Here is a 25658-nt window from a genome sequence, read left to right on the forward strand (position 1 = left end):
TACATTTCCAGTGTTAAAGGGACACTGTGCAGGAAATGGTCAAAAAAGGTACTGCAACTATGCTGCTCATTGAAAATGTGTTGTCTAAGGCCAAATTTGATCTTTTCATGACAGTTTACTAAGTAATAAATGAATATTTTATAGTATGGCCCAAGTGCAGTCATTTTTGCAGCTAAAAATGGCTATTTCTGGAAATTCAAAATTTCAGACCATGGAGAAGATCCCCCTTTTCATGTATGAAAAATGTATTTTTTCCAGTCATAATGAATACTTAGAATTTGATGGTGGTGGTAAGTATTCATGAGAAAGGTAACATTAGTGAATGGGTAGCATGAATTCTGGAAATAAACAACTAAAAATCTCACACAGTGTCCCTTTAAGTCAATACTCAAAGAGTTGCATCTAACTCAATGCACAATATCTAATGGGGCAATATAATATGCTCAAGATACTGTTGTTGAATTAACACGGCTAAATGTTACTGTGGAAAACACAAGGGTGGGCGGCCGGTGGGCAGTCAGGTCCCTGGTACCCGAGGGTTCGTCAGTCTCCTCCCCCACAGTGTGAGCATCAGGCCACGCGGATGCGAGGCTCCTCCTCCACTTCCTGTCCCAAGCTGGTGTAGGTGACCGAGGGCTCCAGGGGCCGGGACGCGGACGTGTGGTCCGCCACGTGGTGGTGGTTGCCGCCGGCAACGTTGCGGAACTGTTTGTAGACACGCGGGTCCTGCGCCACGTAGGTGGAGGAGGAGGAGTAGAAGACCAAGCCCAGCATGATGATGAGGAACGACAGCAGGTACAGCGCCGAAAACTGGAGAGAGAGAGAGAGAGAGAGAGAGAGAGAGAGAGAGAGAGAGAGAGAGAGAGAGAGAGAGAGAGAGAGAGAGAGAGAGAGCAATAATTAAGTTCACAGGGGAAAAGCATGAGGATTTTTTTTTATTAGAGGAAGTTTGTTTATTTGTTTGTTTATTTATTTCACTGGACATGGCAGCACCAGAGAGTGTCAGGAAAGTACTGGCAGAGAGAGATGAAATGACCCGGGGCCAGTACCAAATCCAGCCCCCCCTTGGATTCATGGTACAGCGCCCCAAAAAGCAATAATTCATCTTGGATTCAGATACAGCATATTCAGTCTGCTGGTGAAGACCGGCTAGAGGAACAGCCCTGAAAACCAGATACAGAGACCTAGAGACTGAGAGAACCCATATGAGAAATGACACGTGTAAATAGCATAAAACAAAAAAGAAAACTTACAAAGCCAATACGTTTTACGTGGCACATACTAATTTACATACAAATCTGCAGTCATGTGAGAGGTGTACTCACTTCTGTGACGCACTGTATTTACTTTATGTACAGTATGAGTGAAGGACATCCACACATCCACATTCCATCTAGACAGCATGCTGTACACTGCAAAGTATTCTAGGCTCCCTACATCACATTTAAACAGAACATGCATACAGTATCTCTTGCAGATCAGTACAGCAAGGGCAACCCTGAAAACTATTGTACAAATGGAGAGAGACAGAGACTAAAGTTTGTCGGCAAAGTGGAACGAAGAGTCTCTGTGTCTGCTGGAGGGATGCGGTTTCACTTAAGGGGATTGCGGTTGAAATAAGCAATAATTAGGCTCGGTTAGCTGTTAAAATGAGAGCAGCCACCACTGCCACAAAAGGTCTATACCTAAAAGACTGGATTATTGGTGATTGTGGCTCTGAGGAGTCACCGGTGTTCTATTTTTGTCAAGAAAAAGAATGTTCATGTCTATGCTGAGTGGTTCTATTCCAAGAGGATAATCTATATCGAGGCCCATTTGTGTTTCTAAGGTTTACATGCACCACTGAGAGACATTGTAAAATGGAACCCCGGCAATGTTCCAAAATGGAATCCCAGTGGACTGGATACAAAGACCGCCTCTCTGCCATTATCTGCAATTGAGATGAATGAATAAGGTCAGCAAGCCCGGCTATGGCCTTGCTCTGCAATACGCGCAGCAGAAAAGAAAGAGAAATCAATATGAGAGCTATTCCACTGCAAGAAGGGAAACACTCTATACATACAGTATGTTCAACACATACATCATGCATTAACACGCTGGGGTTATACTGGTTTTGTTCATAAAACAAGCCCTTGACAGCATGCCCACATACAGTAACCTACAGTATATTGATTACTGTGCATAATGTATACATTGATATACAGTGCAGTGCGGTGCAGCAGTAAAACGAAAGGGAATTTTAATTGTTTTTCACAAAGCTCAGGGGAAGGAGAAATGTACCGTAAATGTGCCGGGAATACAACACCACAATGAGGCTGTTCCTGTGGTACTGACACAACACACACACATATTACAAAGGCTACAATACGATTCAATTCTACCCAATACTATGTAATTTGTTGTGTTGACCTGAGATGCGTAATGAAGTAGACCAAGGAATGAACTAATCACACAAAAAACAGGAAAGGCATATCAAACAAATAATACAGAAACAGGCCTACATAAACATACTCACCTACAAATCCCAAGCTACTGGGGTGGTTTCTAATTTGGACAACATGGCCTACCGTTAAGACTACCGTGAATGTAGGCTACTGTATACACAATACTGCCCCTCAATGTTGGTGATGTTTTGAAGTTTTTTTCTCTATACTGTATGTTTGGCCTGTGTCAAGTGTGATGGTTGGTTTGGAAAATCAAATTCCCCTTACAGGACAATAAAAATAATATCTACTGCATACAGCCTAGTGTAGCCTACTATATATGAGAATGTTAAAATGTTGTTTATCAAGCTATGCCACTGGAGATTAATTGCATAATAAACTAGAAAAGTGCTCAGAAAACACATGCACCTTCGCCCTCTGGTGGACAGAAACACACACGCACCATGAACATACACACAAACGAACAGACACACAAACTCAAACAATCACATAACATACTTGGCGGAGGTGATAAGCTTATCTCAACACCAGAAATGTACTACAGCACGCTAAGAAATAGCACAATACCTCAAGACTCTGTGAAATTTCTCATCAGCCTGTAAGCCTCATGAATTCACTTCTGAGGAGATGTTTTCCTTAAATTTGATCGTCTTTGTTATGTGATTCCCTACCTACGCTGAAGATGTCAACGAATATACCTGAGAGAATCTGGAATCTCTGTGAACTGTGACAGAACCTGTGCGCTACAGGGTGGTTATCTTTAGGTAAAAGGATGCGTTTTTGAAGACCAATTACTGCTGCTGTAAAGCAAAATAGTGCTTGCAATTTCATAGCCCTTTCTTAAGAACATACAAAAATGTTGTCAAATGCTGTAAAATAATCTTATAAGACAGCTTAATGGAACAAAAGAACCATAAAATCTAAGGTTCATATTATGCCCAAAACTAGATATAACAGACCCTATCTAGACTATTTCCCTGGAGGGAAACGGGGCGGTTGCGCTTTCATTGTATCCTGTTCGGAGAAATTTCGGTAACACTTTATTTTAGGGACACATCTATTAGCACTAATACATAAAATATTAATGCATGTGTAAGTAACTTGTAAGGCATGTACTAAGCAAAATAAGACAGTTGTTAAGCATGTATTCACAAATGTCTTGTTCATGCACAATAAGGGATTTATTACCAATATAACCTTAGTAAGGACCTAGTAGACCTAGATTTCTATTTATGTGTAAGCAGTAAGGGCCAGAATAAAATGTGTATAAGCTCCTGGTACACTGTGTGAACAAACCCTGAACAGTGTGAAAACAGATGTGGAATAAGGGTCCCTATTCTAAAGTGATGCATTGCTCAGCCCAGATGGCTTAGGGCCCCCGCACTACCTAGGGCCCCACTCTACGTGCCCCCCCCGCCCGAGAAGCAAAGTGTAAGACCATTTCAAATTCTACATTAGTCTCAGTAGGTATGAAGATCTCACTTATTCTACTCATTATGTTGATGAGTAATTGGAAGCATTATATAGCAAGGATTGGACGTAAAGTTATCAATGACGGTGGGTGGTGAGATGTCATTTTTTCATACACCAATTAGTTTTAATTGTAAAAACCCTGCAATAAATGCAGGATATAACGATGAGTAGTAGTTTGGAAGCGAAACTAAGCTATTCCTTTCTGATAAATAAGTTAATGTTTGAGAAACTTAGCTACAAGAAGTGCAGTGCATGATGGGTACGCCCTTAGCAACTAAATTTCACAAGTGAGGGGAGGAGCTAAGGACGTAGGCTCAGAGCTGGGTAGGTTGTCTGTTGGCCTAGATTGCGTACCCATCATGCACTGCACTTCTTGAAGCTAATGTTCTCCAACATTCACTTAATTATCACAAAAGAGTAGTTTAGTTTTGCTTCAAAACTATTATTATAATGTTCTGCATTTATTTTGTTTTTTTTTCAATTAAAACTCAGTGGTACATGAAAAAAAATTACATCTCACCAACCCACCGCCATTGACAAGTGTACGTTCAATCCTTGCTATATATAGGCTCTTGTTACCTCTCTCTTATAGATAAGAACAAGAGATAACTAAATGACTTGGCTGGGTAAGTATTAATTATTTGATATACCCTTACACTTTGTAGGACGGGGGGGCTAGGTAGTGCAGGCCTGGGTGGTGTGGGGGCCCTAGGACTTTGGTAGTGCGGAGGCCCTGAGGCTACCATCTGGGCTGACCAATGCATCACTTTAGAATAGGGACCCTTATTCTGCATCTGTTTTCACACTGTTCAGGGTTTGTTCACACAGTGTGTCGGGAGCTTATACACATTGTATTCTGCCACTTACTACTTACTAATAAATAGAAATATAGGCTTACTGGTCCTTACTAAGGTTATATTAGTAATAAATCCCTAATTGGGCATGAACAAGACATTTGTGAATACATGCTTAACAACTGTCTTATTTTGCTTAGTACATGCCTTACAAGTTACTTACACAGGCATTAATATTGTATGTATTAGTGCTAATAGATGTGTCCCTAAAATAAAGTGTTACCGAAATTTCATAGCAATTGTAATTTTTTTAAATCAACAAGAGACCTGTGTAGGTTGACATCTGTTCAGGGGACATCCTGGCCTCCAAGGCACTGACACAACCTGGGCAGCCATTAGGGCGAACAAAGACACCTCCACTGGAACCTCCACTGTTTACAGTGTGTGTGTGTGTGTGTGTGTGTGTGTGTGTGTGTGTGTGTGTGTGTGTGTGTGTGTGTGTGTGTGTGTGTGTGTGCGTGTGTGTGTGCAGAGGGACAAAACATTTGTTCGACCCCTTCAGCTTATAACCTAAGGGCATGTGTGTGCGTGTGCGTGTGCGTGTGCGTGCATCAAATCCCCATCCCTTATGCATATGGCAACTGGCAAGAGAGCAAAAGAAAAGGAGCGGGGAAGGATGAACGGTAAGACAAGCAACAAACAAATGAAGGTTGAATTCAGAAATGGTGGTGACGGAGGGAATGACAGGAATGGAAAGAATAAGAGATTAGTGAGAGGACACGAGACAAAAGATAAAGTGACAAACATGCAACCAAGAGCATAGAACACATGTGAAATGAATAGTGACAAGTGTGCAAGCCAGTGAGAGAATAAGTGGAAGTAATAGAGTATGCCGAGAGCGACAGAGTCAAAGATTCAAGCAGAAATCACCAAGTAAGCGATAAGGCGATTTAAGTGAGAAGACGGTTATCCGTGACTATAGGACAAAATTCTTCACTTTCTTCAGTTATGTATATAGTTTACCCCTTGGCACATGACATTGGTCATCGTTTCAGAAGCTTTTCTCTATGCCCAGGGGGCAATGTCAATGTCCGTGATGCTTACTGTAATATAAGTACGGATCAGAAAAAATATCACCAAAGGGAGAAAAACAAATTATGGTAGCATCCTGCCCATGCAACATCAAAGGACGAGGGTCAGGCAAAGGTCATATGAAGAAGTGGAAGATATTACCACTTCAAGAGTGGAAATAATCAAAAGTTCAACTCTTAAGCCCACTTAAGCCCAAGTCTATAATATCTGAAACCTCTTTATGTGTTATACCAGCGGGTTGACTTTTTTTCCAAGATAATGTGCTGCCAGACATGTTGGGTGTCTGATCTATTTCAAGAAAAACATAAAAGAAAGTATCACAGAGTGCTTCTGCAAGCTCCTTCCCCATTCTAAGGGGACTACAGGAGGACAGCACATAACAGTGTTAGATCTTTGCCTGTCAGAACAACACACTGAAGCAAATAAGCAAAGGGGACAGCTGTCTCGCTCGGCTCACTGCTAAAAGTCAAAGTCAAATTCCCAGGAAATAAGCAGCTTATATACTATATAACTATTGGTAGAAAGTTAGTATATATAACAATAATGGTAGCCAGTTGGTATACCGAGTTGGCAGATAGTTGGTTTATAACTTTAGTCTCTAAATTAACACCATCCAACCGGCCAAATGGTGGTGAAAATTCAGTTTGGCTAGTAGAAAATGAAACTCACTAGCCACTTGACTGGTAGTACGGTAAGTGTATGTCTGGCTAGTGAGACTTTGCATCTTGTGGCCAAATTGGCTGGTGATGAAAAAAGTTAATTTATAGCTCTGACTATAGTGGTAGCCAGTTGGTATATATAACTATCTTTGGCACAGTCTAACGATAGTGGAAGCCAGCGTCTTCAGTAGAGGAAGTAATTGATTGCCACACAGCAAGCCAGCCTCTGTGCACTGCAGCCCTGGCATGGTGCGTTGCCACATCTTGCCTGTCTGGTTTCAATTTCGCCCTGGCAGAAAAGGAGGAGCCCCTGAGAGAGGTATCAGTGTGTGCAGACAGCAGGGAAGGAATTAGGCAGATGGCAAGACATTCATTAACATGTGGGATAACGAGTCAAGAGACCTGGTTCCTTTTCTCCTCTTTCTGCTTACCATCCCCATCCCTCTATAACTACAGAACAATACGTTCAGCCCACTGCAAGCAGGAAAGATGCCAGGAGGTAGGCAACACAATCATTGCCGAGGGAGGGGGGGATATGTTTACTTTAACCATGCTGCATACCAGCATACTAACACGCTGTTTACACATACTATGTGGATCATTTTAAATGTGCATTTTTTAGCCATTCATGCAAGTGTGGATAAACGGTATAATACCATTGTGACAGGCGCATTTTAGTCCCCTAAAAGGAATATTTTAACAACCACTTTTTTTGAAAGGAGGTTTCTAAAACTCCATGTAGTTATAAACGAGAGGCCCAAACCAATGCATTTTCAAAAACATCCATATTATACTACATGTAAACAGCATCTAATGTAACATCACACTGGGTACTGGTTATGGCCAGAGGATGAACGGTCGTTTGGGCTGTTAGTCCCGGTTCATTCTAATGAATGTGACAGCTTTAATAGTCTATATTGCGCAAACAGTGAACAAAACCTCCACCACTGCAGATAAACTGTGAAGATGGAGCCCATTTGAGGTAGCGGTGAGGAGCAGATCAAAGACGAGAGAAGAAACACAATCTAGAACTCAACCAAATATCTTACTTTGGGATCAAATATTTCTTTTAAAAGGCATTCATGGGTAAGCGGTTCGGGCGTCAGACTTGTAGCCCAAAGGTTGCCGCTTCGACTCCCGAGCCGCCAGGTTGGTGGAGGGAGTAATTAACCAATGCTCTACCCCATCCTCCTCCATGACTGAGGTACCCTGAGCATGGTACTGTCCAGCCGCAGTGCTCCGTTTTGGGCGCCATCGGGGGCTGACCCCTTGCATGGGTGAGGCATAAATGCAATTTCGTTGTGTACAGTATGTAGTATTCACTTGTGTGCTGTGGAGGCCTGTGTTACAATGGCAATGGGAGTTGAGGTTTCCCAGTTAGACTTTCATATTAAATTAGATTCGAAATCTGCAAACACTTCAGTACAGCTTAAGTTTGGAGCTTATAAAGTAAAAGCAATGAGCAGCAGACACACTGTACTGTGGTCATTGTCAAGTTAATGTAAATAAAGAACTTTGTTTTCCTTCTCATGCAATGGTAGGAACAAGGAAAGGACAAATGAGGATAGGAGGAGTGGCTCAATCCATACAGGTACTTAGTGGAAGACGAGTAGTTCTCATTATGGGCTTCTGGAAGAGGGAGAAGAGAAAATGATCATCCCTACATTCATAGTACCTCCAGGAACAATAGAGAAGTCTTCGATTGGTGCAATTAAACCCCAGAGGGACTGGCTGAGGGCACAGAGCTCTCACACGGTGACAAGGACCATCAAGCCTCACAATCACAGGCTATTGGCAAAGCTCTTACACGTTCAACATAGAGGGTATTACCAACTTCAAGTGTTAATGGTGACTTCCTAAGTGTTGAAATAACACTTGGAAATTTATTGTGGAAGAGATTTGCCAATTGTGTGGCTCAATCATCCTTTGCAGAGTGTGAGAGCAGTGTTCATTTGATACTTAGAGAGCATTACCAACTAAAAGTGTTAAAGTTGACTTGGTAAGTGTCAAATGAACACTGCACAGAGCTACCACACTATGATGTGGATGATGTACCCACACAATCAGAAGCCATTGGCAACGTTTTTACACACTAAATTTCATTTTGACACATAGAGAGTCACATTTCACACTCTTCTAGTTGGTAATACTTTGTCAAAGTGTCAAATAAACACTGTACAGAGCTCTCACACTGTGTGGAGGATGATGGAGCCATCCAATCAGAAGCCATTGCCTTCAGCACTATCTCTCTCCAAGGTCACGATCTTAAGGTTACTGACATGAATCTTCATTAGGATTTAGCTCCACTGTCTCAGATGAACACAAATGTCTCTCCTGGAAGAAATGATGATTTCCATTTAGTTTTCCCCCTAGTTTTTTATTCTTTCTTTTCTCTCTGAGCAACTGTGCACTCATTTGTACCATCCACAGCACAGATAGAGGGACAAAACAAAACGGGAAGGTTAGGAACATTTCACCAAGCATTGAGAGAGACAATGAAGAATTGAAGCCTGTGACAACAGTTTTAGTCATCTGATGTGAGAAAATGCTTTATTTCTATCTGGCTGTTTCAGAAATGTTTGCGGTAGCAGCAGGAAGACTGATACCTTTGAGAATAGGTTCAGGCCAAAATCATCAACAGTCCACCAGGCAAATGCCCTGTGTGCGATATGGCCAATTCAGCAATGCTGCAGTGATGATCTGCTACATGAACACCAGGTGTAATGACATCATCACACACCTGCATCCCATCAATCCAAACACCATGAAGAACTTGACCACAGACACATACACTGAGGGCATTTCTCAAAACCTAGTGCGCACACTTCCAAGTGTATTCAGCCTAATTAGTCACGGCGAGAAATTGGATACTCTTTATTAGTCACACCCAGTGATTGAATACTCCAGAGAGTTCACCAAAGACTATCCAATCACTGGGCGTGACTAATTAGGCTGATAGTGTGCGCACTAGGTTTTGAGAAATGCCCACAGTGTCAATCCAAGCCTGTCACATCCAGAGTATGTGTGTCAACATTTAAAAAATATATTCATGTATTTCATTCAATTAAGATTGCATAGTGTGAGAAGTAACAAACAATGAGCAGGAGAGAGAGATGGGGTAGGGCTGGGAAATGACCCCAGCTGGGCTCGAACCTGGGTCTCCCTTGGGCATGCAAGGCTACATGTGGTGGAGAGCCTGGCGTGCTGGACCCCAGCGCCCTCACATGTCTACATTTGAGTAGCAAACACATTTTTCTTCTGACGGTGGTGGTGGTGGGACAAATGTTGGTTTAAAATGATGGTAATGCAATGAGCATTGGGGGGTCAGGAATTACGTCACAATGGGAGATGATGGGAGGTGGGAGATGAGTCTAAAATGCAACAAATGAGCTGGGTACCTGGGAAATACTGTGCGGTCTTGACAGCTATGCCGAGAGCCCTTAACATGCAGCATACATTTATGCATTCAACGTGATCGATCTAGGGAGCTAATTGGAGACCACTGACTGGTTTGTCGTCGATTGGCTCCTTATAAATATGAATGACCCTTCCAGAAGCCTGGAAGGAGGGAGCGATGGGGCGCTCTCACTCACGTCGACACCAATTAAAGAACCAGGAAAGAAACAAGCCATGAGGTTTGTTCGAACAAATGTTGCCGATCAAGAAAAACAAAGAACTCACCACTCTCCAGCAACTCTCTCAGAGCAGAAAAATGAAAATAGAACATCTAATCCTACATTTCCCCATGCCATAGCAAGCACAGAATAAGAAATTTGAACTACACTTGCTGCACACTGGACCATTTCAAGTATCAGGTAATAGCACAGAAACACTTGTCCCTTTCCAGAGTTGAAATAGAAGTCTTACAGAAGGTATAATAGTGTTACTCTTACAGATGTAATTACAACAGTAGTGTTATGCTATTAGATAGTTGAAACTTGAAAGCATGTAATATATGATACGTCTAGTATTACATCTGTCGGTGTACTTCTACTTCTACTTTATATAACTCTGCTGTTTCATCAGAAGTTTCGTCAGGATGTGTTCTGTGCTTGCCAGTGAAGAAGAAGATGTCTGTGAGTACATTCCAAGGTCAGACATGTCTTTTTTTCATTTCACTGTGTGCGCTGCACTTGGAGGCCTCTATGGCCTCTGGAGTTGGCGCTAGTGCCTGCCGGTAAGCACAAGAGAAAATTGAATTGGTTATCATAGAGGGCCTTAGACAATGGGCTCATGGGAGACGGCCGGGGTAAAGCGATCCTCTGCTGAATTCCAATAACCCAATGGAGTCGCTCGGCTTCACCTCCAAGGCAGTCTGTGTGTGTGTGTGTGTGTGTGTGTGTGTGTGTGTGTGTGTGTGTGTGTGTGTGTGTGTGTGTGTGTGTGTGTGTGTGTGTGTGTGTGTGTGTGTGTGTGTGTGTGTGTGTGTGTGTGTGTGTGTGTGTCTGAGGAAATACATCTGTCTCTCCTCAAAATGCATTGCGACGATGTTTGCAAAGCATTTCATATTAGCGTAAAGGGGGAAAACATTTTTTTTTTTTGCAATTGTGCCCTTAATTTCACATTACAACTTCATGTTCCTCATGGCCCTTGTGACGTAGGTTCCCCACCCCTGTTTGAAAGCAATGATGCATCAGTTCAGTTAAAAGGTGAGTGAAGGAATGGGTGGTCTGTTACATATAATTTGCAACTTCAACCAGTGGCATACAACACCAACAAAAAAGAAACAGCATCGGCCCCTGAGGACTGTCGACCCACCAGGAAAATGTTTTATTTATTTATGCCTAACCCGTGCAAGGGGGCAGCCCCCGATCGCACCCAAAGGGAGCAGTGCGGTGGGACAGTACCATTGCTCAGGGTACCTCAGTCATGGAGGAGGATGGGTGAGAGCACTGTGCAATTCCTCCCCCCACCAACCTGGTGGGTCGGGAGTCGAACCGGCAACCTTTGGGCTACAAGTCTGATGCCCTAACCACTTACCCATGACTGCCCTCAAGCCCTGTGTGCCAAATTACCAGTCCAGGCCTGTCGTCAACCAGCAGGAAAATCAGAGTTTCTCTGTGATGGTTGTGCATTGAAAGGAGAGAGCCACCATCGATGCTTCTCAGATAAGCTGCAGTTCACTTACGGACGTGGAAATCACTTTCTGTGGGTTTTGTTTGGCTGGGACACAAAGGGGATTTGACAGATTTGATGGAGAGGGATAATTTAAAGGGAGGGCTGGACGAGATAAATCTGTCAACCTGGCTTGTCGGGAAAATAAATAAAGAAAAATAAATAGGCCTAAACAAATGAATAAATAAATATAATCTCTGCCGCCCTCTGGAATCTCAGAGAACGGAATCAGACACTGTGTGTGTGTGTGTGTGTGTGTGTGTGTGTGTGTGTGTGTGTGTGTGTGTGTGTGTGTGTGTGTGTGTGTGTGTGTGTGTGTGTGTGTGTGTGTGTGTGTGTGTGTGTGTGTGTGTGTGTGTGTGTGTGCCTGCGTGCGCGTCCGTGTGTGTGTGTCTGTGTTTGTGTGGGACAAATTGACAGGCACTAAACAATCCTTTCACGTGTAATTTTTCATTCCCTCTGTCCTCCTCCCACCTCTCTCATCCACTCCATTTCATGTCATCCCCCCATCTCTCATCCTATTTTCATATGCAGTACATTTGACTGCACATACCTCTCCTTCCCTGCTTTCAGCCATTCTCTTCTTTCTTTTTGTTATCCATCATTCTCTCTCTCTCTCTCTCTCTCTCTCTCTCTCTCTCTCTCTCTCTCTCTCTCTCTCTCTCTCTCTCTCTCTCTCTCTCTCTCTCTCTCTCTCTCTCTGTTTTTGCCTAGTTGTTATAGGTGCAAATAGTGCTGCAAGGCAGCAAAGAAATGTATTCAAAATGTGTTTGTCATGTGCCACACTGCAAACTAAAGGCTCTGTGTATGCTGAGGGAAAACGGCTAAATATGACAAAACAAAAACACAGGGAATATGAAATCTTATCATGAGCTCTTCTTCCCTTCCATATCTTTCTCCCTCTCTCCTTCTCTTCCTCCCCCCCTCCTCCTCCTCCCCATCCTCCTCCTCCTCCTCCTAGCATGAATACCAACATCCACCCACCACAGAGCAACAGAGGATGTATGAAAATCCCCAGATAAATCAAGATCTTTTGTGTCCAGGATACAGGGTGGCAGTGGCATCCTTCCAACCTGGCTCATCCAATCCTTTGGCTTCCTATTCTCATTCAGTCATCTATGTTGTCACACAGTATTATCTCTCTTTACTGTTACTGTATTGTGTTATCTCTCTTTGCAGTGCTGATCTCGTCCTTTGTCAGATTCTCTCATTGTTTCGCCCTCGTTTTACTCCTGTCTTTATCCCCTGCCTTTCTCTCAGAGGAAACGAAGATACATACATACATACAGTAGGTTACTGTAGACTCATTTTTTTCTGTTCATCTATGTGCTCTTCAGTACTTTGTCGACTGAAAGGAGAGAGAAAGAGAGAGAGAGAGAGTGAGAGAGGGAGGAGGATGCTAAGAAAACCAAAGAGGGAAAAGGTGTGTGAGAGTGTGAGACAGAACAAAAAAAGAGACAGGAAAAAAGAAAGAAAGAGAGAGAGTGTGAACCAGACAACAAGAGTGGAAGAAAAGAGGTGTGTGTGAGAGGGAGAGCGAGAGAGAGAGAGAGAGCAAGAGAAGAAAGAACAAGGGTGAAAAATAGAAAACAGTATGAGAAAGTGAGAAAGGGAAAAAAGAAAAAGAGAGGGAGCACAACAGAGAGAGAGAGAGAGAGAGAGAGAGAGAGAGAGAGAGAGAGAGAGAGAGAGAGAGAGAGAGAGCGCAAGAGAGAGAAAGATTAAACGAGAGAAAGAGAAAGTGCTAGACAGAACAAGGGTGAAAAATAGAAAACAGTGAGAAAGGGGAAAAAAAGAAAAAGAGAGGGAACACAACAGAGAGAGATAGAGAGAGAGAGAGAAAGAGAGAGAGAGAGAAAAGACTGTCTGCAAAAGCCTCTCATGATATCTCCTGAGGCCACTGAAAGGCTACAGCACTCAAGAAGTGGCCACTCTGAATGCCTCTCCCTATGCTGCAACTACCCGCCGAAGGCACATCGATCCAGGCACCATTGCACTAAGACACAGCACCGAGGAGGACAGCACATAGCAGTGAGTTCGACTTGTCTCAACCGTCTCGTACCGTCTCGCATTGCAGCCTATCCCATGAGCACACCATCATTATACCAGTCTGCATGTAAACTATCTGTCAACTTATGGCAAAATCTGCACAGCAACATGGACAACTACTTCATGGTTTGCACAATTATTATTATACTGCACAATTAATGGTAACGCTTTATTTTACGGTACAGTAATTACTGTGTACTTTCTGTGTAACAACAGGGTAACATGGTATCTAACAGGTAAAAGGGGATAATTACAAAGTAAATACCATGTTATACACATATCTCAAAAATTACTATAAAACTATACTGGGTATTTTCTAACCATCTAATCATCGAACTTCTCTCTGTTACCCTGTTGTTACCCCATTAATGGTATTTACTTTGTAATTACCCCCTTTTACCCTTTAAATACCATGTAACTTCTCTCTATGTTGTTACCTAGAAAGTACACAGTAATTACACATGGTAACTGTACCGTAAAGTAAAGCGTTACCCAATTAATCATAGCATATTATAGCACGTTATAGACTATGCATGTATTTCTGCACATGGTAACCAGACAGCATATTGTAGTGAAAGAAAGTGAAAGTGAAAGCCCAACTGTGAAACTCCAACTCCCACAGTCATTGTGACACAACACTCAACAGCACACAACAGAATTGCAATTATGCCTCACCCGTGCAAGGGGGCAGCCCCCAATGGCACCTGAAAGGGAGCAGCGCGGCAGGACGGTACCATGCTCAGAGTACCTCAGTCATGGAGGAGGATGGGGGAGAGCCCTAACCGCTTACCCATGACTGTCATGACAGTAGTCTATGGCTATAGCATTATAGTATGTGACAAATACATTACTAATACTCTGACATATCCACAAATAATGTTATGCACCAAGACCAAGTAGACCAAGGCAGGCAGGGAGAACACAGGTCAGAGACCCAGCACTTCGAGAAAATGAAACATTAGAACCAACATTGTAACACACCACTACTGGACTGGACAATGAACCCAATAAAAGAAAAATATTGTCTCTGTCCTGCAGAAACCTCCTATCTCCTCTATTTTTCGGATTATTTTACATTCCTTCTTTATTCATTCTTTATTCATTATAAAATATTAATCAGTAGTACTAGCCAGTCTCCATTACTATGTAGTCTGCATGAGCAAATATTTATGACCAACTTGAACGTTGAAATGTTTATTTATTTAGAAAAGTGGAGATATGGTAAGGTTTGTGCTGGACAGTGAAGATATGGGGGTGTGAGATATGGAATGAGCAGTATAATAAATAATTACTGCATCAATTCTAACAGACTTGTGTGTGTGTGTGTGTGTGTGTGGGGGGGGGGGGTATTTTGTGACAAGACAGTCGAGGCAGACATGAAGCAAGTGTTGAGAGAGACTGGGAAGGGTCGGCAAAGGACCCGGGCCGTAATCAAACCCGGGTCACCGGCACAGCGTCACAGCGCCCCACCGATTGAGCCACGGCAGTTCTCAATTCTACCACACTTTAGAAATCAACATTACTGTGACGTGGCTCAAAACATTATAAGGAACAGTAAGAAGTCATATCAGAAAACAAATACGCTCCCAGCACAACCTTCTCCCTTGTACTTCAAGACTTGCCAACACAGACTCAGACACATGCAAAAACTGGCAGCACCAATGACACACTCCTTGGCATAATGTCAACAATGTGATTTTCGCACCACAATGCATGCAGCCCGGCTCTGTTCATCGGACATACTAAGCAAAACTTGCAAATATGTAATAACTTTTAATAGATAAATTGCGTTGGGTGCTTGGCCACATAACAACAGACGTCATGAACGTCAACTGTCAGCGCTTGGTCCACTCCAGTAACGTGCGGTGAAGTTTATGGCTGGTGAGGCACTGACTTTTCCAATATCAGATTTTCAAATATACAGCTACATTATTAGTAAATATTTGCCAAATAGGCCTACCGATAAGTTTCATATGTCATAGCTTTCTTAACATAAGGTAGGCCTACACATAGGCGGCGCTACAGCAAGACTGTTGGGGAAGCCAAAAAATAAACAAAACAAAAAAACACGTCATCGGAGAAACGGAACATTTCCATGCGCAACTGCAACACATATCCATTCTGGCTATTATATGTTAAAACGGCTTGCCATATGCTCTTGACGTGCGCCAATGGAACTCTCAAACGCGACAGGCACACACACGCGCACGCACACACACACACACACTGAAGGCAGGGGAGGAAGACGGCTAGTTGCCAGACCATGGACTATTATCTCCCAAAAATGTCTCGAGCAATCAAATCATACACACGAATGTCCACAACTTTGTTTCTATTGACATGTTCATGCGCTATGTCACTCTACCTCCATCAGACCAGTATCAAAACTCGCAATCAAACTCGCAAAACTAATGACGAGGCAAAATGCGCACACACCGGGGGGAGACAGGAGAGCAAAGAAGCCAGCTGATTGACCATAGGTACCATGGCCAAAAATATCATATGGGTCTATCATATCCAACAGACATATCAGATGTCAGTTTTGCAGCCCAAATAATACAAATATGCTGTGATTTTGAATTTCTAGTTGAAGTAGCTTGTAATTATGTAGTTCGCTACATTTTACAGATGGAGCTAGCTTAATATTTCTATTGGATGTAGCTTGTCTAGTGGAGCTAAATGTTAGCTTACTACTAGGTCCTACAAGTAGCTTGCGCAGCCAGACACTGTTCTCGCTGCCTCGCACTGTACACTGTTCACTCCAGTCACACGCAGATGCCCAACAAACACAAGCGAATCTACACACATCACATTAGGCCTACATATGGTAACTAAACCACTCGGGCAGCCCACCATGATTTCAGGAAAGGTGTGCATTTTTGAAAGTGGTGTTAGCTTGGTGACAGGATAGCACAGGTGCTTTCCTTTTGAAGTGAGGGCTTGTTAGACGGAAGACAAGTAGACAACATCGATAACAACATTGCCACCAAATAGTAAACTTAGTGCTTCGGCGAGCACATCAGGGGGAAAACGGATTTCCTACCTTATTCTGTCCTGTTAATTCCTGTTACTTGAAGCTCTTAGTTTCGTTATGAAATCCACTTCCATGGTATCAGTCAAAGTGAACAAGCTAGCCAACACTAATGACACGACCGACTGAACTTCAGATTCGCTATGACGTAACTGCCAGCAAGACTCTCAATGCCAGAATGAGATTGCGGCCAGACTGCTGCTGGCCTCACCACTGTATCTTTCAGTGGGCGTTATGCCAAAGCGTTCAGAGTAAAGAAATGATAATCACACATAGAAAATAGTACAAAATTATCAGGAAAATGAGGGCACACCATACATATTTCTATTAAGTGTATAAAAACGTTTAATACAATATTACCAGGTTGCATACACAGAACGAGCAAAATGGCGCATGCGCACAAGCTTGTTAACGAGGGATTGCGCAATCCGGCGTGAGGCAAACTAGGAGTTGCCCCAAATTCAGCGTATTGGGAGCAATTTGACATGAAATGGGCAAATATTACGATTTTGGTCACGAAAATGATTGAAAATTATTGAAACTGTTTAACTACTGCACAAATGGTAGTTATGCTGCAGATGCTCGAAAACAAATTCTTGTTACTATTATTCATATTTACTGCATCTCATCATTCCACCTCAGCGCTCCAGGGCATCAAGGATCCAGACCGAAAATGAATTACGAAGTAGTACTCTGTTAGATCTGAAACTCCTATGCACAGCCAGGTGCCATTTCTAGGTGCTGCTGAAGTGCAGCCATCAGTAATTCAAGGAAAACAAGAAGAATCAACAAAGTGAACCTGACAAAGCACAAGCAAAACACTTTGTTCACTAAATAAAAAAGCAGCAATATTAAGTCCACTAGTGTGCGGTGATTCTTCTTGTTTTTCGATGAATGACAAAGTAACTCATGTGGTCATGTAAAATCAGGCTAACTTCTACTAGGGGACTAGTGGTGTCAACAATAATCAATTCGGCAATGCAATGCAATGCGGGGCATGGACAATTCAATTCAATGCGGCAAGTTCCATAATCGATGCAACAAATTTTTTAAGTTTCAATTACTTCCGTGGATATTCAGAAGCAAATGAATGTTAATTCAAATAAAAGCACTTCAAAGCATTGGAAACGGCAAGACTGATACAGGAAACAGCCAATAAAATGTTGCTCAGTATCCGACTACTTGTATTGCCTCATCATGACTAATGAAACATTTGCTTTGCTTTCAGTAGAATAATGCATTGCAATGCATTGTAGAATTGAATCAAATGGAATCAAATCATGAGGGCAGTGCTAATGCGCAGCACTATAGGGGACCATGAGGGCAGTGCTAATGCGCAGCACTATAGGGGACCATGAGGGCAGTGCTAATGCGCAGCACTATAGGGGACCATGAGGGCAGTGCTAATGCGCAGCACTATAGGGGACCCACCTTGTACTGGAAGAGGAAGAGGCCGCAGAAGAGGCTGTAGAGGTCGGCGGTGAGCAGAGACAGGTTGACGGCCGTGGCACTCGTCCTCCTGATGACCACCGGCATGAAGCTGTACAGGCCGAACATGCACCCACTGAAGCCAATATACAGGAGACCTGCAGCAGGAGAGAGAGAGAAGGGGGGGGGGAGAGAGGGGGAGAGAGAGAGAGAGATTTAATAGTCATTTAGTATCACCTTAACTGGTTTACAATGACAAGTTACAGGTGACAGAAGCCTGTGTACAACAGATCTGTGGCAAGAGAGGAATATTTGAAGAGGGAGAATGAGAGAGAGAGAGAGAGAGAGAGAGAGAGAGAGAGAGAGAGAGAGAGAGAGAGAGAGAGAGAGAGAGAGAGAGAGAGAGAGAGAGAGAGAGAAAGAGAGAAGGCAAGGCAAGGCAAGTTTATTTATATAGCGCATTTCATACACAGGTGCAACTCAATGTGCTTCACAAAGTTAACAAATGTAAATGAAAGGAAAACAGGGAAGAAAGAAGGAAATGAGAGAAAGAGAGAGAGAGAGAGAGAGAGAGAGAGATAGAGAGAGAGAGAGAGAAAGAGAGAGAGAGAGAGAGAGAGAGAGAGAGAGAGAGAGAGAGAGAGAGAGAGAGAAAAAAAGAGATGCTGAGAAATAAGTGCGGAGGAAGGTGGATGTAAGCACACTGAAACAGAAATATTATTATTTTAACTATTTTTAGGACTGTACACATTCTTTCACACTACTTTGGCTGATGCTTCCGTCATGCCAATACAGCGAAAGAGAGAGGGAGAGAGGCAGACAGACAGTCAAACAGACAGGTGTTGAGGTGGGGAAAAAGAGAGGGGGGCAGTGATGGATGTGAGCCCTATTGCTATGGCGACAAGCAGGTGAGAAAAAACCCCAGCAGAGTTTGGGCGTTGTTGATTTTCATTTTCAAACGCCACAAATAAACTCTGACGTATTTGCCCACCGACTGCCATCCGTGTTTGTGTGTGTTTGCGCTTGTTTACGTCGGCTTCATCCCAATCACTGGAGGATGCTGAAAATGGGAAACGGTGGGCTGCTGTCACCTCAGAGCAGATAGGGAGGCGAGCAGACAAAGGACAATCAGCACTGCCACTCACAAAGACAGACAGAGAGACGGACAGCACCCGAGACACGTGGCCATCAGACAGACAGGCAGACAGACAGGGAGACAGACAGACAGGGAGACGGACAGCACCCAAGACATGTGGCTTATCAGACAGACAGACAGACAGGCAGGCATACATACAGACAGACAGACAGGGAGACGGACAGCACCCAAGATATGTGGCCATCAGACAGACAGGCAGGCAAATAGACAGACAGCCATCACATACAATACACAAACAGACAGACAGGCATAATACAACTGCAGTCAGAAAGGCAGACAGGCGGACAGAGAAGAAGACAGGACACAGGGCTATCACATAGAAATACAAACACAGACACAGCATCCAAATGCACAGGCAGAGAGAAAGACGAACAGACAGGCAGACACACACACAGACAGACACACACACGCTAACAAACAAACAAACAAACAAACAGATAGAGACAGAAAAGATCCTGCCAGACACACAGCCACCAGCCAGTAAGACTCATAGGAGAAAGAAACTTATGAAATTACAAAATGACTCATTCGTACTATACTATGTACGGCTGTGACAAGTTTTGTCAGAGATGATGTGTGCTATATAAGGATTGTCTGGTCCATGTATGAATCATTTTGTAAATTCAATACCATTTCCCTATGGGAGATTATTAAAGAATTTGTCAGAGGATATTCAGTCTGTAGTCTGATTTGATAGCACACCCACTGTGACACACAGTCTGACAATTGGCTAATAATTATCTTCTACTTACTATCTATTTTCATCTCTATATTTGTCTTTCTCTTTCATCTGTGCCTCTCTCTCTCTCTCTCTCTCTCTCTCTCTCTCTCTCTCTCTCTCTGTCTCTCTCTCTCTCTCTCTCTCTCTCTCTCTCCCTCCCTCTCTCTCTCTCTCTCTCTCTCTCTCTCTCTCCCTCCCTCCCCCATAGGCAGACATCCAGGGACCTTGATTGCTCGTCTCCATATGCATTTTACATGCAGCTAAATGATCATTACTTTTCCAGGCCGTTGCTCATGCTGTAGAAATGAGAAGCGGGGCTCATCAGAGTGAATTGTACTTTGTTAGTTCAACACTTAGAGAGTTACCAATCATAGTACAACACATAATTTAACACTGCAGAATTTAGCCGCTCATGTATTACAAATATGTAAGCCCTATATGAGTCCTATATGCCCTAAGGACAACATACTGTCAACGTCCAAGGCCTGGTGTGTGTGTGTGTGTGTGTGTTTGTCAGAGTGTGGTTATATGTATTATTCATTTTGTGGGATTTAAATGGTATTATCCACAGTGACATGCATTGTAGTCGATTTTTGGAAGATTGGGAGTGCATGACAGGAGGCAATAAAAAACGCTCACATGAACAGCAGTCGACACAGTAAAAACTAATTCAACACTTAGAGAGTACTCTGAAATACACTATAAGAATGTAAAAATAAACTGTAAGATTTGAATTAACACTGCATTTCTTACTGTGTAGGTGTTCCAATTTGGTTCTCGTTGAATTGCATTATAGCTCACTGAAATTTCACTTGTGATGACTTTGTGATGGAACTTCACTCTTGTGATGGCTTTGAAGCTCAAAATGCCTTCCAACACAAAAAACCCTTTCACTGCTTATCACGATTTATCTCTTCCATGTAAAGTCAATAACTCCCCCTGCTCTTGGCATGCTTGGTATAGACATGCCATTACACCTGGGCAGCCATGGGCAGCCTGGAGTCATTAGCTTACAATCCAGTGCCACATATTCCAAATTACCTGTTTTTTCCCCCCATTCAATTGAATTAGGCGATTTGCCTGGTTGAATGCTCACCTGGTTTGTATGAATTGAACTGACCAGGTCATTTGAAATGGAGGTCATTTGTGTCCTCAAGGGCAGGAGGTGAGGCGATATGAAGGGACAGCAAGAGGAGAGTAAATATGCTCCCTGTATGGCTTTGGCCATAGCTCAAATGGCTAAGGGTTCAATTCCTGGGATCGTTTCCCAATCCTCTCCCATTTCTCTCTCTCTCTCTCTCTCTCTCGGTCACTTCTTGTCACCATCTCACACTGTCCTATCGAATAAAGGTCAAAAGCCAAAAATCACTTGAAATAAATCATTTTAAAAGTGTCGGGAATTGTCACTCACCTATCTGCCAGTCCCACTGCACCCTCAGCAGCTGCTTGTGCTCCATGATGGCCCTGAATGAAGCAAGAGACAGACGGAGAGACACACAGCGAAAAGAGAGAAAGAAAGACAAGAGAGAGGGGCAGATTGTAAACATGAATGGAAAAGAAAGCTGAACTACAGGAACTACAGACGGAAATAATCTCCTTGTAAGAACCCAAAAAGCAAGACACAGGGGCATACAAGGAAAACAGAAAAAAACACAAAAAAGAACCCAAACAAAACCAACAGCATCGTTTGTTTTCTCTTGTTCTCGGCAGGCCACAGCGGTCCTTTTGTGGAGATGGTGGCACGTGAAGACAAATCTGCGCTGTCAGGGCAGAAGCGCTGACGATCGCTCGACCTCCGTGGCGGAATGTGCTGGGTGGATTGGGTTGACAGGATCATCCGTTTCTCCAGCGTTCCGAGTGCTGTTGGATCAAACGGCTCCATAGAGGGCCCCATGACTCGCAGCGTGTGTGTGTGTGTGTGTGTGTTTGTGTGTGTGTGTGCGTGCGTGTGTGCGTGCGCGCGTGTGTGTGTGTACGTGCAAGTGTACTCATGTGAGTGTGTGTGTGTGTGTGTGTGTGTGTGTGTGTGTGTGTGTGTGTGTGTGGAAGGATGTGTCCACGGGGGAGAATGTATGTGTGTGTGTGTGTGCCCCTGTGCGCCCATGTGTGTCAGTGAGTGTTTCCGTACACGTCCACATGTGCACATGTGTGTGTTCAGCATTGGAGAACAGTGGAGCGGTCAGGCTCAACACGCCTGGGTTGTCTGTCTACAGATACAGAATTGTATCTGCTGTGCACCAGCATGTACGCATGTGTGTGTCATAATGCGGCTATTGGGCTGGACGTCACGGCACATACTCTGTCAGTGGTGTACTTCCGAATGCAGTGTTGCCTGTGTGAAAATGATTATCCTTTGTAGGAAAAGAAATAATGTCTGTCTGTCCGTCTATCTATCTATCTATCTATCTATCTATCTATCTATCTATCTATCTATCTATCTATCTATCTATCTATCTATCTATCTATCTATCTATCTATCTATCTATCTATCTATCTATCTATCTATCTATCTACCTATCTATTCATCCATCCTCTTCATACCTCAGATCAGCAGAACAGAGCGACCCAAAATGTGTGTTGGCCAAACTGGCAGCTGACTCCAAGCGCATCCTATACGGCTGTCGGCTGACATGAATGAAAAATGTATTGAGTCCATATGGAGCCTTTAGGCAGCAGGCAACAAAGGGAATCATGCATTGCATATGTTGAGGAGCGGCTACAAGTTTAAAGTGCAATATGTCATATTTTCACGTAGTAGTTTATTTCCACAATTCAGGCAGCCCATTCACAAATGTTACCTTTTTTCACGAATACTTACCACTACCATCAGATTTTAAGTATCCATTATGAATGGGGAAATTGCATTTTTCATTCATGAAAAGGTGGATCTTCTCCATGTCCATCTGCCCATTTTGAATTGCCAGATATGTGTTTAGCTGCAAAACTTACTGTAACCGTCCAAGCGGTTTGGGACCGTTGGGGTTTGGCGTTAACAGAGGGCAATTGTTTCTTTCACATATTCCCAATCAGTTTCCTGGGGGAAAGCGACCCAAGTTCCATTTCAAAGACCTAGACATGAAGGCACCCCAAGACAGGAACAGTTTGACTGACTTACAGCTGGATGAAGGATCTGATGATGACCATTATGGCCTGGATCCCCTCTGCACCTATTCTAGAACTGGCTGATGTGTTCGCGACACAAATGAGAGGGTTGGCGAGCCAAAGGGTTGCTTCCAAACGGAAAGCAAGAAAAGCTTGGTTTAACCCTGTGAGACATGTTATGAATTATCTGCCACCAGGTTGGCAACGACCAAGTTCGCAGAGATGTATAAAGTACTGGAGAAAAGTAGTGGAGTAGAAGTACCAGTATCATCTTGTCAAATGACTTGAGTAAAAGTCAAAAGTAACCTTTCCTTACCTTACTCAAGTAGAAGGACAAAAGTATTCAAAATGTGTTGTACTTAAGTAAAGCAAGTAGAAGTATTGCAAGTTTTGCTACTTGAGTAAAAAGTAGAAGTAGAAGTAAAAGTACTGCATTAAAAAAAAAATGGGGGAAAATAAGTGAGTCAAAACTTTGAATACCATTTGGTATATTAGAGCTCTGTACAATAAGTCGCTTATGAAGTGCAAATACCATTACTCCTTGTCCCTCAAAGGAGAACATTGAATCTAAATAGGGCCAGTGATGGCAGCCGTCATCCTCCTCCTCCTCGCCGCAATGTGAGGTGGTTGGTGTCGTTGATGTTGATGGCGATACCTCGTCTACCTCATCCATCTTGCCAACATGCCAGTGTCAATGCCAACTGAGCGTCACTGACCGCGCCAAAAGACATGTGCGAGAATGCGATCTGCTTTTATTTCCCCACCATTGCATCGCCCACTGACCGTGAACAGGTTCCATCATATCTGGTGATGACAGAGCCATCTAGCGCTCGGGCATAGAAACGAGTAACGAGTAACGAAAGCAGCACATGAAAAATATATCGGAGTAAAAGTATTCATCTCATCAGAAAAAATGTAGTGCAGTAAAAGTACAAGTATGAGGAAAAAAATATTACTCAAAAAAGTACAGATACTGCAGTTTAGTACTTAAGTACAGTACTTTGTTACTTTTACTTCGTTACTATACATCTCTGCAAGTTCGTGATGTACTACTAAAGGCCCTGTGTACTGTCATAGTGGTGTAGTACTATGGTAGTAAAGCTCTCTCAGGAGTGCACTGAGGTATCCTGGGTGAAAGCCGACTGTTGACTCAAACTCTGCCACTCTGTCAAACTTGCAAAAGCATACAAATAACAAGACAAATGTGTGAATATTGTTACTTTAACCAATCAGTAACAGGCTTCGAGGGTGATTTCTGCGTCATCACACTCAACTATTTGCTGATTGGCTAAACAGTGAGCGAACCGAGCTAGGAGGCTTTCGCCAGACTATGTGCAGAGCCAAAATCTTTGGGTGGAAGTACATAGGATAGCGTCGCCAAGCTTGCACTGAGGGGCTACAATAGATGAACTCAATTCAATTCAATTCAATTGATAGTTGGACTCACAGCTGGATGCCGCTGAAGAAGGATCCAAAGAGGCCCATCATGCCCAGGAACTCCACCCTGCTGAGGTTCTTGACGATGAACTCCTCACACACGTTGGAGATGCCGTACAGCGTGGCCCCCGCCAGCACCAGCAGGTCCCCCAGCAGCTTGTTGTCGCCTGCAGGAGAGACGAGCATTTACCATTACATAAAGAAGAGGACAAATCAGCACTCGCCAGCTGAGTCTCATTATTTATTTATCAATTACCACCATGTCCACAAGCAGACGCGGTTCAGCCCTTAAGCCCTCATCAGAACATGGTACCACGTAATTAGTGTCCGAAACGCGTCTGCTTGTGGACATGGTGGGAATTGACAAATAAACAATGAGACTCAACTTGTGAGTGTGGATTTTAAAAATATTAATGAGACTCAGCTTGTGAGTGTGGATGTTCCCTCTCTTTTAAGTATGTAGTTTTTTCGCGCACCCAAAAATATTTATTTTACTCCAGGAGTTGAGTGCGCCCTCTGATACACTTGAAGACATTTACCATTACATTACATTACATCACACTAAGCCAGAGCTATATAAAGTAGGAGTACTCTTACACATAATTACAACACTAGTGGTATGATATTACATGGTTTTCAACTTACATGGTTTCAAATGTCAGAATTGCACCTGTAAGAGTACTTCTACTTTATTCAGCTCGTTATTGCCTTCAGGAGAGGTAGGTACAGGATGGAATATGAAGAACCATACAAAGGACACACGCAAAACAAAAAGATACAATCTCGAAAGTTATTTTTTATCTAAAAAATAGGTCAACCAACAGCTTTTTGTCACCTTCTGAACAGAAAAGCATTGCAGTACATCACATACGCACTTCTATCCAAACCATTTTAATACGGCTGGCTTCTCTGTCTGTTAATGACATTTTTTTTTTTTTAAATCACAAGATGTGATTCAACATTCCAGCGTATCCTTGATGCATTATACAGGAAAATCTCTTTTTTTCAAATAAAAAAGACAGTTACATTTCTTTAAACTATTTTAGAATCAAAACCATTTTTCTGTAATACTTTTAATTAGATTTTTTCTTGTACCAAAAATCATTATATTCTCCTCAATAATGAATCTTACCGATTTACTGTAGAGAAAAGGAAGT

At 42.9% G+C, this 25658-nt stretch overlaps 1 protein-coding gene across 1 annotated transcript in view; it reads right to left on the reverse strand.

Moving 5' to 3' along the window:
* Positions 1-295: 295 nt before the first annotated feature.
* slc35f1 (solute carrier family 35 member F1) overlaps positions 296-25658 on the reverse strand; it is a 127104-nt gene continuing 101741 nt past the window's right edge. The window contains exons 5-8 of the mRNA XM_063222852.1: positions 24512-24668; positions 21374-21426; positions 18089-18243; positions 296-810 (exon numbers count right to left, since the gene is read on the reverse strand). Of these exons, the coding sequence (XP_063078922.1) occupies positions 571-810; positions 18089-18243; positions 21374-21426; positions 24512-24668 (605 nt within the window). The 3' untranslated portion in view covers positions 296-570. The remainder of the gene's footprint in view (positions 811-18088; positions 18244-21373; positions 21427-24511; positions 24669-25658) is intronic.

The sequence above is a fragment of the Engraulis encrasicolus genome, chromosome 18 (genome assembly GCF_034702125.1).
Source record: "Engraulis encrasicolus isolate BLACKSEA-1 chromosome 18, IST_EnEncr_1.0, whole genome shotgun sequence".
NCBI classification, from domain to species: domain Eukaryota; kingdom Metazoa; phylum Chordata; class Actinopteri; order Clupeiformes; family Engraulidae; genus Engraulis; species Engraulis encrasicolus.